The sequence below is a fragment of the Hyposmocoma kahamanoa genome, unplaced genomic scaffold, assembly GCF_003589595.1.
Source record: "Hyposmocoma kahamanoa isolate Upper Pololo Valley unplaced genomic scaffold, ASM358959v1 220, whole genome shotgun sequence".
Taxonomy (NCBI): Eukaryota; Metazoa; Arthropoda; class Insecta; order Lepidoptera; family Cosmopterigidae; genus Hyposmocoma; species Hyposmocoma kahamanoa.
Window position 1 is genome coordinate 5,505,894 of NW_020653740.1, and position 15,871 is coordinate 5,521,764.

At 35.2% G+C, this 15,871-nt stretch overlaps 1 protein-coding gene across 1 annotated transcript in view; it reads left to right on the forward strand.

The window, feature by feature from the left end:
• LOC113228077 overlaps positions 1–12,920 on the forward strand; it is a 48,393-nt gene extending 35,473 nt beyond the window's left edge. Inside the window, exons 6-8 of the mRNA XM_026461218.1 lie at positions 4,746–4,821; positions 8,283–8,370; positions 12,716–12,920. Of these exons, the coding sequence (XP_026317003.1) occupies positions 4,746–4,821; positions 8,283–8,370; positions 12,716–12,760 (209 nt within the window). The 3' untranslated portion in view covers positions 12,761–12,920. The remainder of the gene's footprint in view (positions 1–4,745; positions 4,822–8,282; positions 8,371–12,715) is intronic.
• The last annotated feature ends 2,951 nt before the right edge of the window (positions 12,921–15,871 follow it).

The window sequence follows — 15,871 nt, forward strand, 5'->3', positions numbered from 1 at the left end:
CTTGAAGAGTAATCTCCCTATGTCATTTAAACGCCAACTCATCGATTAGTGCATCCTTTTTTTTTTTTGACGGGTGGGAAATCTTTATGGATATCCCTGAGCCCAGGGAGACTCTGGGGTTATGTGGGGACTCTCCCTCTAGACTGGAGGGCCTACCCCACTAAAACCCCCCCGGGTTTCCCTCTCGCCGGTTGAGTCGGCGCCGTGGGATCAGTGAACATTCACCACGACATCGATTAGTGCATCCTGCCCATCTTAACCTACGGTGCACAAACATGGTCGCTGACTGAGTTCCAGAAATCTAAACTCAAGATCTGCCAGAGGGCGATGGAACGCAGCATTCTAGGCTTCAAACGTATTAACCGAGTACGCAATACAATGCTGCGTTCGATGACTGGCGTTGCTGATGTGGGGAGCAAAACAGCCAGGCTCAAGTGGGATTGGGCGGATGCGGATGCAACCTGTGAAGTGGGCGAACGCCGTCACTCCTTGGGTGCCCGAGGATGGAAAGAGAGGCGTGGACGTGGCGGGACGACCTTGATGGGTTAGAGAGAGAGTGGTCGCCAAAGACAGGGAGCAATGGACGATTTTGGGGGAGACCTTTGTATACAGAAAATAATTGCTAAATTTGTAAACAGAAAATAATTAAAATCAATTATAAGAAATTCTTATAAGTATTTAAACAGTATGTGGCTGAATTGCAATTAAATTTCGGTTAAAGTACATTTTAAGCGAATGTTTTAATTTTGAACTTAAGTAACCTTCTTGCTTGAACTTGGACCTAACCTATGTAAGGAAGTATATCATGCCACAAATAAAATAAAAAGTGCTTGAATGATGGTGAAATAAAATGCCTTGATTTTTTAATTTTTTTTCTATATTTTTGTCGCAAAAATGAGTTTTAGTGAGAAAAACAATAACGAGAATATTGTACCTAATGGACACACATTCTAACATATCATCAGAAATTCAGCAAACTACTATAATTGTGCCTGGAAAAACAATAACATTTTCTTCATAAATGATACATTACACACCCATATGACTATATGTGGCTTTATTATACCAAGAGTATGAATTAATTTTCAAATACTATAATACATTAGCGACCGGTATCGATAAATTAAGGCAGTGTAATTATTTGCTGCGACCGAATAAACGTGGCCCGGACATTGGAAACGTTCGCTGACACGAACATGCCACACGTATATGTCAATTACATGAATATGAAACAAGTTTACTCCAATTTCGAACACTTGAACATGTATTGACAATCTTAATACGAGTGCAGTCACGTGCATTAACAGAATATAACTCCATTTTCGTAAAATATGTTTTTTTTAAATTTAATGTTAGGGCTTAATGCTTTGGGGGAAAATTGAATTTGAAATGTAAAGGCGGTCGGGAATTTGAGAATTTTAATGACACATGACTGTATTTTAAAATGTGTTGTGCTTATAAATATTGTGTAATGGGGTTAGCCCCACGGGATTAGTCCCGTAAATAATTTTGTTTTTTTTTTTAAATTATCCTCCACTTTATAGAATTGGCTCCATGATTCCAAAATACTAGCTGCCTCAAAAGCACACTTTGTATTCTCTACTAACACATCAGCAGATATTGTCTGAGGTTAATTGTCTATCGCCGCTTATAAAATACAACAGGACGTCTTCAAATTGGCATTTCCTACATTATATTCGAGACAGAGCATTTTTACCCCTTTTGATACATCTTGTGAATTGATATAAAAAGGTACAAAAGATATAAAAAGTACAAAAATATACGGGTAAATTGCGGCCCACTCACACTTGAAAAAGACGAGCTTGTCAAGCTATGCGGGTTCAAATGAAAGAGAGTAAGAAGTGCGCTTCAGATACAGCAAGGGCTTTATTATGTCGATTTTGATGAGGTACGGGTAGATATTCGAATACCCGAAGCAACCCAAGAGACAGAGCGTGGGTGCACCACATTACCGTAAATCAACGTGACCTACCACAGAAGTCGCGTCCACGCTTCATGTTTTGTATTATGGAATTTGCATCTGTACAAGCTTGAATTGGGTGCTTGAGCTATATATTGCAGTAAATTATTTTTCAGGGCATTAATATAGTGTGGTATTATAACTTTCCTTAACTTTTAAACAGGTTTTACGGTAAGTAGATATAAAGTTTAAATTACAATACAGCTTCTGTAAGTTACAGGTATTTAGTCGTTGAAAGCTTTTAGATTATAAGCGATAAGTAAAATTTTGGGTCAGCGATCAGAAGTTGCACTAAATTCATTTTATATTTTAGCTCTGTTTATCATTTCATCACAACATGTTCTGAATGCTCACCTAAAACATACCTAAGCTTTTCTCCGACCCCAGTGTGAACCGACCACGAGCTTCAGCCGAAGGCTATTGTTCGTAAAAGTAGCTCATTACGTGACAGAGCGATGTTACTTGTGATAATCCAGACGTTAATTACAGAAGTCAAGATACGATCAACTTCTTTTAGAAAAACGGACCACTTAATTAGTCCTACTTATTTATCGCACTCGGATTAATAAAGTGACGAAAATCGAAATGTAACAATTTTGGGGAACACAATAGACCGTCAGTAAGAAATAAAACGATCCTCACAAAATAAAGTTATAGTTTTTCATATGAAATTTGTAAAAAAATTGTAACGGGCACCAACCACTTATGTTTTTTTTTTTAAATTATTTTTACTGATGATTATAAATAACTAATTACTTAAAAATTACTTAACGGACTTTCGTCACGTTATTATTGAGGATATTATTATAAACTTACGTGCTTGTCAAATGATTGCAGATGTTTATTGTATCTAGAAATCAGCGAGGGGAATAACAATATACTTAGATGAAAACAGTAAAATATATTACCAAAAACAAAAGAGTAGTGCTACCGTGTCAAACCAAAATACTGCAAGTCCCAGCGTAGTGTTTTGTAGTTTTATAACTACTAGAATCCTTAGGCTTTTATCAAGGCAAATCAAATTTATTCGTTTTTCAATACACATAGTTTATTATTAACCGACTTAAAAAAAGGAGGAGGTTGTCTATTCGACTATATTTTCTTTTGTATATATAATATTTTTTATTGCACCAAATAAATACAACAGAGATATTAGATTAACAGAAAGTGAGCAACTCTTCCAGTCATGTCAGGGCAGTGAGAGCGGGCCATAGCGTGCAAGGGAGAATGAGAAATAAATATAATAAAGTACATAAATTAAAAGTACCGTTACTTACTTAAGTAATATAATGAATCATAACAAATAACATCAATATGTATATAGTGTAATATACATACACATAAATGTATACACATAGGTACACACATATATATATATATATATACATAAATAAGTATGTGAAAAAAACAATAAGATGATTATGAAGAGAGTTCAGCAAACAAGTGCGCTTTCAACCTTTTTTTGAAAGAAGCCAAGATGCATGTTACGCGATTTTGATGATTCTTTTTTATTGGTCCCATTAAAATTTGATGAAAATACTCCACCTCTAAGGGTGGCAAACTAGGAGATGAATCCGCTTTCACGCACTTTCCGATAACCGATTTCAATAAAACTTGGCAAATAGATTTAATTTCTCGAAATTTTGAGGTCGGTTTTTTTAAATATAAAGTTGTAATTGTAAAATTAATTAGAATGGGCAGATAGAATTTATAAATATCTAGTGTACAAAGTAAATTAAATTTTATGTTGTTAATTTGAAAAACAAAACACTGAATAATTCTTTTGCAGCATTTTCTCAAATTGCTATTTTTGATATAGTTTTTTGATTCCAGTGTATTTATTGGGTTGACACGGTAGAGTGTTAAAAGTAATTGCTTTCCTCAGTCAGCTGCTTAAAATGGCGCGCGTGTGTTAAGGTAGGCGACTAGCGACTGCATCACGTTTGCATTGCTGCTAAAGTCGTCATGTGTAACTCGAGTCTGTTTCAGTAAGTAAATTGTCAGTTCATTATTTCAACTTCAACTGGAATCATTTGACAAGTTCTAAAACGTGTATTACACACGTGCCGTAATCACAAGAAGCTTTTGTTACCCAAAAAGCAGTAATGATTAAAAGCGGGACGCTTTTAACCGTTTACTGTAGACTACAGCGTGTAGCTAAAGCGAGTTTAAAATGGCTGTCAGATGTTAGATAATTCTGCGACAATTGAATATTGTAAAAAGAAATATGTCAACCATTTTAAATTTGTTAACGTAATTTCATAATTACTACATTCGTTTACAGTATTTGAATGCTGTACCCTCGTTCAAAAAGACGAGTGGGACAATTCTGAAATGAAAATCATAGACCAAGGGAAGATTTAAAGTGAAATGTAATTATTTTTGTTATGATAGTTTGTGGTGTTACCACAATTTGATTGACATAAATACATGTACCTTATATGTGTATGTATAAGTATATCTTTTAATTAATTTAGGTTATATACATAGAAGCTTTCTCTACATGAACTTTGTTTGTAATACTTCAATTTAATTAAAAATTGTAAGAGTTGTTTTCTTGGTCTTCGATTTTTAACTGCATTGTAACAGAATAACATAGTCAGAAATAATGTGAAAATTCTTATCCCTTAAATTAGAATTAAAATTCTCAATATGGTGGATTGATTTTTTCAAGCAAAAATATTTCATTTTACATTGTTTCCATCTATTATTTCTGACTAGAACTGAAATAAAGTAGATTATTTATATGTTTTTTATTCTCCAGTGCTCGGCATGGACAACTTCTGGGAGACCCTGGAATCTTCGCCAGAGGGTCTGAATGGCGAGAAGACTCTTGAAAGGTTTGTAACTTATTTTAAGAATTAAACTCCTTAATATATAACTCAAAAAGGCACACATTTACCAGTGCAAGTTGAACTCCCGATAATAAAGCTTTGTAAGCCCGGTCGGCTCAGCAAATACACCTCGGATATCTTTCGAAATAAGTTAATGGATGGCGTAGATCTTAGTGTATTGAATTAGGTCTAATGAAGCTCATAATTCAAAGAAACAGCTGCGTATATTGTTCTCAGCAATGACCGATGACAGTTGACAGCGATGACCCATATTTTCAAGCACAGTCATTGAAAATATGGGCCATTCATTTCAACACTATTGTTTGTTTTATATACGTTTGTTTTTGTAACAATTTATTTAATTGTGATTTGCCGTGTAGCTTGTTCAACTGGTTTACGAGTAGCACTAAACCACATGACTAAAATAAGCGATTGCACGAGTAAATTCGTGCTACGAAGTGGCGTAGCTATTGAACGCTACGCGGCGATAGGCGGTACTTACACCGAAAAGCGTATAAATTTAGGTATATAACGTGTATGTAGGTACGACAGTAAAAACCATTGAATAGAAGAATACAATTCCAAATCTTTGACTATGCTTTGGAATAGACTCAAAAAGTATGTTTTTCACTAATTCAGAAGTTTGATCCTAATAACGTTTGCGCACTACGTTCGATTAGGATCACTTCCGAATCCGAGAAATAAAGGTCCGAAATGTCACAAGAATCAATTTATCTTTAAAAATAGATAGGTACATCTATGTGTACAGCCGATATCATATTTTCTCGGATTCAGACTTTGTGCACAAGCGACATCCGAAGTGGGTTCGAGTTTTCTAGATTTGTATAGTTTGGGACAAAATCCTTTACAAATTGCCTTTGACAAAATACCTGACATGTCCAGGTATTTCGAATTTAATTGCACAAGCATTTAATTTCAAATGAACAAAATATACCCACGCAAGTTATAAACTATTTCAAAAATGGAATGTGAAAAACTGCTTTATTTAGAAAGTTCTAAACAAGTTCTGAATTGTGAATCAAAAGTAATAAATGGTACTGACAGACTCTCAGTCATTTTGAAATAATTTTGCATTTTAGGTTAGTTATAAATTCCTTGGCAGAAATTGAAGTAGATTTTCAAAACTTTTTTCTACCTATCTGTAGCGTATTCTATATACTTATAAACGACAATAATATAATAATGATGATGCATTTGATAGGTATGAAAGGAGTTCAGTGCGCGATGGCTGACTGTGAACTAATGATACATATGTCACATGAATACTTAAAATTCTGCATGAACACGGTAAACAGTATTGCACAGTACATTATCAGTAGAAAGATTGACAAATACTCTTACTACAGTAGTAAGTGTTATAGCATATGCCAACGATACGATAAGAAGGAAATGAAGTAGAAGGAAGTTTTGAAAATTCAAATGTAATAATTAAATCAAACAACACTTACAGCCACTATTGAGTCTAAGTACACTTACGAGTGCACATATCCTTATATACGCATTCGTACCGCATTTCAACTATTGTTTTTTGAATAGATAGCTGTATACACAGGACAATCTGTTATTGGCTTCACTAAATAATAAAACAGTTATTTTGTTTTATACTATGTCGGATTTCAGCTATAAGAAATTAAATTTTTCAATACTCAATACCAAGTTTAATAGTATTGGATCTCCTTGTAAAAGAGTTCGTCCAGGGAAGTACTGCCATCTTGCCTATTGCAACTGCTAAGCATTGAGCATGTGAGCATTAATGCGTATCGGTTTTGAAGGGTGGGTGCTGGGGAAATTACAGGTATATGGGTCTTGTCATCTTATGTCTCAGGGGGACGGGAGCAGTGACAGTGCCCCTCAGATCTTAGTGATTTAAAGCTCTTGAGTGGCACTGTAACTGCTTTGGACAGGCGTGTCGCTTGCCACCAGAAGCACGACTTGCTCGTCCAGTCACTTGAAATCATAAAAAAAACACACTTGAAAACTTTCTAATCTAAATTTATCATTACAACATTGTTCCAATGAAACTAAGATAAGAAAATTGACCTTACTCTTGCATTATCAACTTAAAAACTACTTTTAACTTTTTTACCCCAATAACATTGCGCCCTCCGTAAACGATAGTAAAAGGGGATACCTTTTTGCCAACAAACTTTTTATGTTGTTGTTTACGCCTTAACTGTTAATATATCATGTTAATATATCATCAATGTATCATGTTTGAATTAACATGAATTAAATAATGATTTTTAGTCAAAAACGTTAGTAAATTTCCCTAATCAATTGCCACGAATGTGACACTTTAATAAGTACTGTCCGCAAGTTAATTAAATTGTCCATGTGGATGAAATTTCAGGATAAATATTGACAAATCTGTGCTTAATTGAACGCGGTTGACGTGCCTATAATTTTCATGTGTGGCTGTTATCTGGGTAGGCAGGTACGAAATATTTGTAGAGAGTTGGTACAAAATATAATATATAATATAATCAAAATATACAAGGTACAATAAAAACTTCAATGCTAAATAGCAAAACTAGGATTAAATTATATGAATAACTTTTGCATCCTACGGCAAGGTGCCCAATATGCTGGCAGCGTACCCCCTTTGTATGGCTATGTTAATGAATTGGGCAAGGTAGCTGGCCCTTGGGTTTCCCAGATTGCCTATTAGTTTTTTGGATAAAGTTTTATACAGATGAAGGGCGCCGGGACACCACGGGTCAAGGGTTTCGACTCCAAAGGCTGTAAACACGTAGCCAGAGCCGAAGTCCTTGTTTTTATTACTTTTTATTCTGTCCACCAGCTCAGCTACGGAGCCTCTTGCTGGTGTTTCATTATTATTGATACGAAAACAGACCACGCGTCTGTTGCCACACCGGGGCTACCGCTCTTACCAACTGAGCAACAAACCGAGTCGGCAAGTTTTTCGATCTTTGTGTCAGCAATAATAACTAGTTATTGAAAATATTTTCACAAAAAATATATTAAACATCGGTAGTAAAAACCTTATCAATTAAACATGTAAAACTTATTAAACTTAAAGGCACTCGGCCGTATTAGAGTTGTTGCTCATATGTATTTTCTCGCTGGGCATGGATTATCGGGCTAGGAGATGATAGCTCAATAAAATACGGGTTATCTTAATCACTTCACTTATTATTCTTAATTTCACAATCACTAATAGATGGAAATAATAAAGGATGGTATAATTAATTAAGATTCAAAATAATGTCCACCAAACACGTGGGTGCGTACGCAAATCTATATCCAAAGATGACAACCTGCTCCAGATAGCTGCCTCGCTAGTGCTGGGTATTCGCATGTATTCGTTCTACTTTTGATGCTAGGTTGCGCTAGAACTGTTTTAATGACGACCATCGATTAGAGATGGCGCCACGAAGCCTATTTTGCAAATGCGCCGTTAAACTTATTCAAATATTTGTACACAGCATTCCCGTGGACTGGTTTGTGAATGAGATGCTGAACAACCCCGACTTCGCGCGGTCAGTGGTCCGCAAGTTCGTCGATCTGAATCAGGTAATCTCGATGTCTTTTCCGCTTATACTTATAACCGTGTCATGAGCCGGGGCCTCATTACCGAGATGTAACGTAACGTGGCAGATATAGTAACTAGGTTCTAGTGTGTACGCATGAAGCAGTATTCACTTGCTAGAATAAGTACCTGGTTATCGAGGGCTCACTGCAAACAGCACGCTTTCCGCTCGCTGCAATCTCGCGATCCACGTACACACTTTGATTTTTGGTAACATATGCAAAGGGTACGGTAAAGCGGTGGCCACACCGCGAACGAAGCTAGCTCACTTAGCTTTGCTCACATAGTTGCATGCAACCATCTATGGCATGCAACTACTACGCTAGTGAGTACCCGGCTTTACGTGCGTCATCAGAAGTGTAACGCAATAATCAAAAGAAATTTCTTTTATAGGAAAAACTCGCATTAAATTCAAACGTAAGATGTGACATGGAACACAATTTATGTGAAAATGTTTCTAACATAAAAATGGCTTCTCTAAGACACTATTGTCGACTTTTTAATATATAATTTGCCATTTACTCATATAGCCTATTTAAATGGACCATTTCCTTGTTTGTTTTGTATGTATCTCTTTGAAAATACGTACTCCTGATAATAAAATGTTCCAACTATGTAATTAAAGTAATGCCATGGATCAAAAGTTGTTGCGATTTTTACAGAACACCTAACTTAAAAAAAAACTTTTTTTTTAACGTTATTGTCTATGGTCACTTTAAAAACAATATTTTAGCGCGTATTTTAAGAATAAGCGGGAAAATTTTAATTTTAATATTATATTTACAAAAACGCCCATCATCATGATAATGCCAACCAACAGACTAACCACAGACATATTTACAAAGCCATCAAAAACTATTATAGTCAGATTGGGACATGTTACCTTATCCACCGTATTCACTCGACATGACTTCTTCAGATTTTCACCAAATTCTTTGAAAAAACACGAGTTTGATAACGGAGAGACTACACTAAACTAAAACTACACTTGAAGCTCTATTTTATGAAAGGTGAATTCTAAAATTACTCGGAATAAAGATGCAAATTATTGCGACCAACACATACTTGAAAGCTTAATTTCTACTATTTTAAATGTTTTTCATTGATACTTTGATACCGCACCGACATTTTGTATAATCCAACATTATGTTCCAACAATTATTCTACATAAATTTCCTGTGCAAATCAATATCGAGTAATTGGAATCAACATTGTATACGATATTGGATAGGGTGGGTGTCGCCTGAAGGCCATTTTTCACTAACACAAAGGATACTACGAATGGGAAAACACGAGATACGTTGGCGATATGCGATGTGATATCGGATTTGATCTATCCAACAATGTATAGGTAATGTTAACGTTATTTCTATTATTGATTATATGAAAATGTTTAAAAACTTCTAGAAAATCCTGACTTAAACACGAGTCTCCTCTAGTTTAGACCCAATTTAATTGTACCAGACTGTTTATTTTTGGCTACTTAGAATAATAACGCATATAATGATAGTTTCATATCAAACGAACTGTTACAAGTGAGGCAAAAATCAAATTCATGTAGGCTAGTTTTAGTAGTAGGTTAATTTTAGTGAATATTTATATAAAAATACAAGTTGAAACGCGTTACTTCCTTGTGGAATGTGATGTTAGTATCTATTTTATGTTTGTCTGACGTAAATGACGTATGAGGCAAAAATCAAATTCATGTAGGCTAGTTTTAGTAGTAGGTTAATTTTCGGTTTTAGTGAATATTTATATAAAAATACAAGTTGAAACGCGTTACTTCCTTGTGGAATGTGATGTTAGTATCTATTTTATGTTTGTCTGACGTATTTTTACACTCATTTACCGCACATTTTTAGCTAAAATTTTGGAGGTGTTCGCGGTACAAGTTGACCTTAAGCACTGAAGGCACGCCCGCTCGTGTAGGCCCTTTGGGAGCGCTTCAATTTGCCTCACTTAGCGTGTGCGGGCTAGGTTTCTATGCTTTATTATTCTAAGTTTGTCTATTTATTTGATTTTAAATTCAGACAGCAATAAATACATTCTTTAAAAAGTTATATCCATGTAACACAATGTAAAACTAACTAACTTTTTACACGAATTATTAATTGTCGGCGATATGTGGTGCAATCTGGTGTTAGGTTATCGGCCTCAGAATCGCCGATATCAACACCCTTCGGCCAAAAGTCCTGCTTCAATGAAGTCGATAGATGATCCGTCGGCACTCTCACAAACGAATTAAAATTGACTTTGTGGCGGGACTTCAAACGCAATACACTCAGATTAAAAGAGCTAAAATCAAACCTGTCATTAGAACACCATAGTATAACAAACTCTAAATTTTCAAGACCGAGATTCCCAGGATAAAAATCCTGTCACGCGGTGGCCGCGCACACGTACAAACCGCGCTGTTACGTTCATATAAAGTTCCCATACTTGTTTTATTATACTATGAGAACACCCAATAAGATTATAATAAAAATATTATTATTATTAGTATGTAACCAACGCTTATAGGTGACTCGGAATTAGTGGAGGCGACGTTGCAAAGCCTTGAACACCGCCGTAAAGTTGCCTGCTTATCGATATTTTACAGGATATATCACGGAGAGTTTGCGATGGAATTACGCGATTTAATTTCACCTTCCCCGTTACATCACCGGGGGGACTAGACGTAGACTTGGCTTCCACTCCTATGTTGTGGATATTCCAAAGATTCGCACGAAGCCTTACGCTTCCACATTTATATGGCGAACGGCTGTGGAGTGGAATTCCCTGCCTGCAGACTTGTTCCCTGAACGTTATAACTTGAGTCTTTTCAAGGCGAGAGTGAATAGGCATTATTCAGGTGTGCATGCTCCATCGTCGACCTCATCGTAACTTTCCATCAGGTGAGATGGAAGTCAAATGCGAGCTTATATTTTATTAAAAAAAACTCGATATGCCATTTTTTGAATCTATTTATCAGCAGTAGAGCTCCTTATGTTGTGTTTTGAAGGGTAAGGGTGCTAGTGAAATTACAGGCACTTGTGACTTGTCAACTTATATCTCAGGGTGACGCAATGGCAGTGCCCCTCAAATCTTTGCACTCTGAGTGGCACTGCGACTATCATGGATAGGCGTGTCGCTTACGCTAGTAGGCGTAAGACTTGTTGGGTCAAGTGATGGACTTGATATGTAAAAATGTCCACTGCAGACTATCAACACTGTAAAGTCATGATTGAGATACGGTAAACCGATTCTTGGACGTTAGAGAAATAAATAAAAATGGCGGACGTCAACAGTTTTCACTTTTCTCAGCATCACACGATAGAAATAAGTCGGGCAATAAGTAGTCGGAGGCGTCATAGAAAGAGAAAGAGAGAATTTTTCCGGTGCGAGGCATATGAACAAGATATATAAGGCAATGTTGGCATAAATTTAACGACAAAGTAATTGTTTTGGTATTGAACAACGAAACGATGTTTTACGTTACATTCGGTTATTTATAGATTATGTTTTGATTACAATCGATAAAATGGATCAATACTATAAAAAAAAAGTTGTTTTAATTTAATCGACAAAAAAGGGAGGAGGTTCTCAATTCGACTTGCAAACTAGGGGATGAATCCGGTTTCGCGCACTTTCCGGTGAACGATTTCAATAAAACGTGGCAAATAGATGATGATGGCAAATACACGAACTTTTAAGGTCTGTTTTTTACTACTCTGTACTGAAATTATTATTACAGTACATTTTAATCACGTTTTCTGTAGGAATGGAAAACGACATTATTTCGAAATGAATGTCGCCGAGCCGTAATGAGTGACGCCGAGCATAATAATTAGCATCCGATTTAGTGGCACACTCAGATTAGGTACTAGAGTGTATCATGTGCTCGTAATGTATGATTATGATAATGGTCAAATGGTGTCGATATCGGCTATTCTGAAGCCGGTTACCTGACACCAGATTGCTCGACATATCGCCGATAATTAGTTACTATTAATTTTTGTACAATATTTAGAAGCGTATTTTACAGTCACAATTTTTTATACTAACAATATTTTGCAGTCACAATTAGTGAAGTAAAAATTACTGAAGCGCTACGGATGCGCGGCTGTCGCGCCACTGCAGCGCTTCTAAAGTCGCCATTTGTCACTGCTCTTAGAACTCAATTTAATTTAATAATTGTGTACGTGTATTTTGCCTGGTATTTAAATCTTTGGGTGGCACTGCAACTGTTATGGATAACGAGTAGCTGACCATCAGGCGCAAGACTTGTTCGTCTCATCAGTTGATATTATAAAAAAGGAGAAAAGAAATTAACAGTTTATTTTGTTTCAGGATGGCTTGCTGTCAGCGGAGGAACTTCTAAGGAACGTGGTCTAAACTCAGTTCATATAAATTTTACTACTCAAGTACCTATAGTTTACGATCAGTTAGTACCTATACTTTAACATTAATCGCTTAATTTAAACAATTTATGTTTACTTAGCGTTATGGTACTGTGATATAAAAAAAGAACTCGAAAATGAAAAAAAAAACAAAGAACTTGTGTTAACGAAAATATAACATTTAAATTGTTGTTCTAAAATATCATTGTTGTAAATAATTTTAATAAAAAATACGATGTCAATGGCATAAGATTTGTCCATTAAAATATTATGTACTCTAATAATAGTATTATTTTTATAAATAACTTGTTGTGTTAATGAAAGTCTATTAAATACAATTTAACATTTCAAATGTTTATTTGTCCGATTGTTCTGAATATAATATTATTTATTTATGAAGGAAAATCTCAATTGAAAATAATTTAAGAGGTACAAGACTAAAATGTATTTTAAAGATAGCCAACTATGTATCTTGTTAAACAGTAGAGAACTTTATATATTTACTAAAATTTTGACACGATGATAATTTTTGTTATACTACCTTGGTCTCGTATTATAACCCTTCTAAATACTTATTTATTTATTAATTATGCTACGACATGTTTCGAACAAGCGCTTTACAGTAAACATACAAACATGTAAACATGGCAAACGGACATATTTTTTTAAAAGAAGTTCTAAAAGTATGCAACCAAGTTTAAGTTTTTATTGCCTGAAAGATCGAACATCCATTAACGACGTTTGTCATATATCTATGGACACCTATAACGTCTATAGTGTTTTGGTCGAATATGAGTATATGCTTGGTTTTATTTTTTTTTTCAAACGGCGTCTGATATTTCTTCAGAAAATTCTTGGTTATAATTTTCTGGGTAAAATGCTTTTTTGTTTATTGGATGTAACATGATCTTACTGTATTTATTCTTTATTTTGTACCTTCTGTCCATATTGTTTAGGGCTGGTTTCTTTAGCATATGTTTTATTGAAAAGAACAGAAGAAGAAAGAAGTTCTTATATCTGCCATGGTCATGAAAGAAATATTGAAATTATAGCACTTTTTAGCGATTACCTTAAAATCGTACCGTGTCTTTGAATTTTAGGAAAATTTCTATATTTTCAAATTTCATCTTCTTAAAGTCAAGTGTAATAGAAGCAAAATATACTAAATGAAAATAATTATTATAGATTCACAGAAAAATAACACATTGAAAGTAATAGTATATTTTGCATCTGAAGAAATCTATTGAATATAGGCTGGGTCATTTAAAAAGTCAATTTTCAGAAAAAAATATTAGAGAAATCTATCTTGTATAATTATAATATATACCTCTATTCACTCTACATACATACATGTATAGCATTGTAGGATATACGAAATGTGGATGTAATTGGGATACCCATTACATATATACTTAGTTTGTTGTTACCTGTCAAAATTATGGGATGAATAAAGATATACAGGTATCGATGGTGTCGTTTTATTTGGACCTATTTTCATAGTCCTATTTAATAACAGTAGGGAAAAAGTTCGCCCAGGGTAGTACTGCCACCTTATCTATTCCGCCAAGCAGTAATGTCAGCATTACTATGTTTTTACTGTGATTTTGAAGGTGCTTGTGAAATTACAGCCACATGGGGCTTGTCAACTTATGGCTCGGGGTGACGGGTGCAGTGGCAGTGCCCCTTAGATCTTTGCGATTTAAAGATCTGAGTGGCACTGTAACTGTTATGGACAGGCGTGTAGCTTTCCATCAGGCGCACGACTTGTTCGCCCCGTCACTAGATGTTATAAAAATAGTCAAGGACGCCAGCAAGCACTGTTCTGTATACCGTAACCGCTGTATCTTGAAAATCTAATGGCGTGATGTGGCGAGGTTAAAAATGAAGAAATTATTCAATATCTTAAAGAAAAGGGTGGAGCTTATGAATAAGTGCAGGTATACTTAGGCCACGCGACGAGGAACAAAAATAAATTCAGCTATCGTCCAGGGAAAATAGAAGGCAATTGGAGGCGCCACATCAAGTTGAAGAAGTTCCATAAGACACTATCTCCCTATTTCACTTCCTTTAGCGAGGACTAATTGTAAACAAAACAGTTGTCAATGTAAAGCTAGCAAGAGTTTGGATAGTGTGCTGAGCAATCACGACCTGGATGTTGATATATTTAATTGTAATGTTGATGCGCTAAAGCGTTAACTCATGGACATTCTATTTAATTTTATTGAAATTTTGGGACCGTTGGTGCAGGTATTGGGTTGTTGTATTTATGTAAGTGCATGTTGTTAACAAATACTGTTTATTGTTCGTTTGTTTAATGCTCATATTTGATTTGTCTGAAGTTATAGGTGGAAACCTGTAATTGGCTTTATGTTTCTTTCCCTATTTTGATTAAATGGTTGAAGCTATTGGTTTTCCATGAATGAATGAATAAATAAAAATAATTTGTGGCAGTGGTTCGGCGGCAGTACCACCTCGCTCTTTAGAGCGGCAGCCTGTAAAGTAAGGATTGCCATAAGTTGTTTTACAACCAATAGAAGATTTTCAAGAATTCTAAACTACTTCATATTATTTTTTTAAATTTGCCAATGGAATGGCTCCACTAATGACTAGACAAAGAAGGCGCCTATCCCACAGAAAAACTTAAAAAACCAATAGACGTAAAATTACAGAATTACCTTGTTGACCTAATTTTTGTTCCAAACGTGACCAAGTTCACGATGCTATAAGACCCGGGTATTAAATCGGATGTTTAAATGTTTGTAATAAACGCATCTGTAAATATACGGAGTTAACCAGGATAACTGTTTTGTGGTTGAAGATTTGCCAAATAGGTCCAGGCGCAATACAGTAGATATATCTAAAGCAATTATACGCCGAAAGTCACTGGATACCTATATATTCCTTCTTGCAAACAATTTGCACTTCTAGAATGAAAGTGACCTACGTTCAAAAAAATAAACAAAATGAGTTTATACCGAACTATTTAACTACAGTACCGGCATAACTACAGTACGCTATGATGGCCGTTTTGACAGATTACAATATCGAGGTCAAATCGAATTGATTCGTTCTCGAAGAAATATAATCAAATGCGAGTCGCATCTAT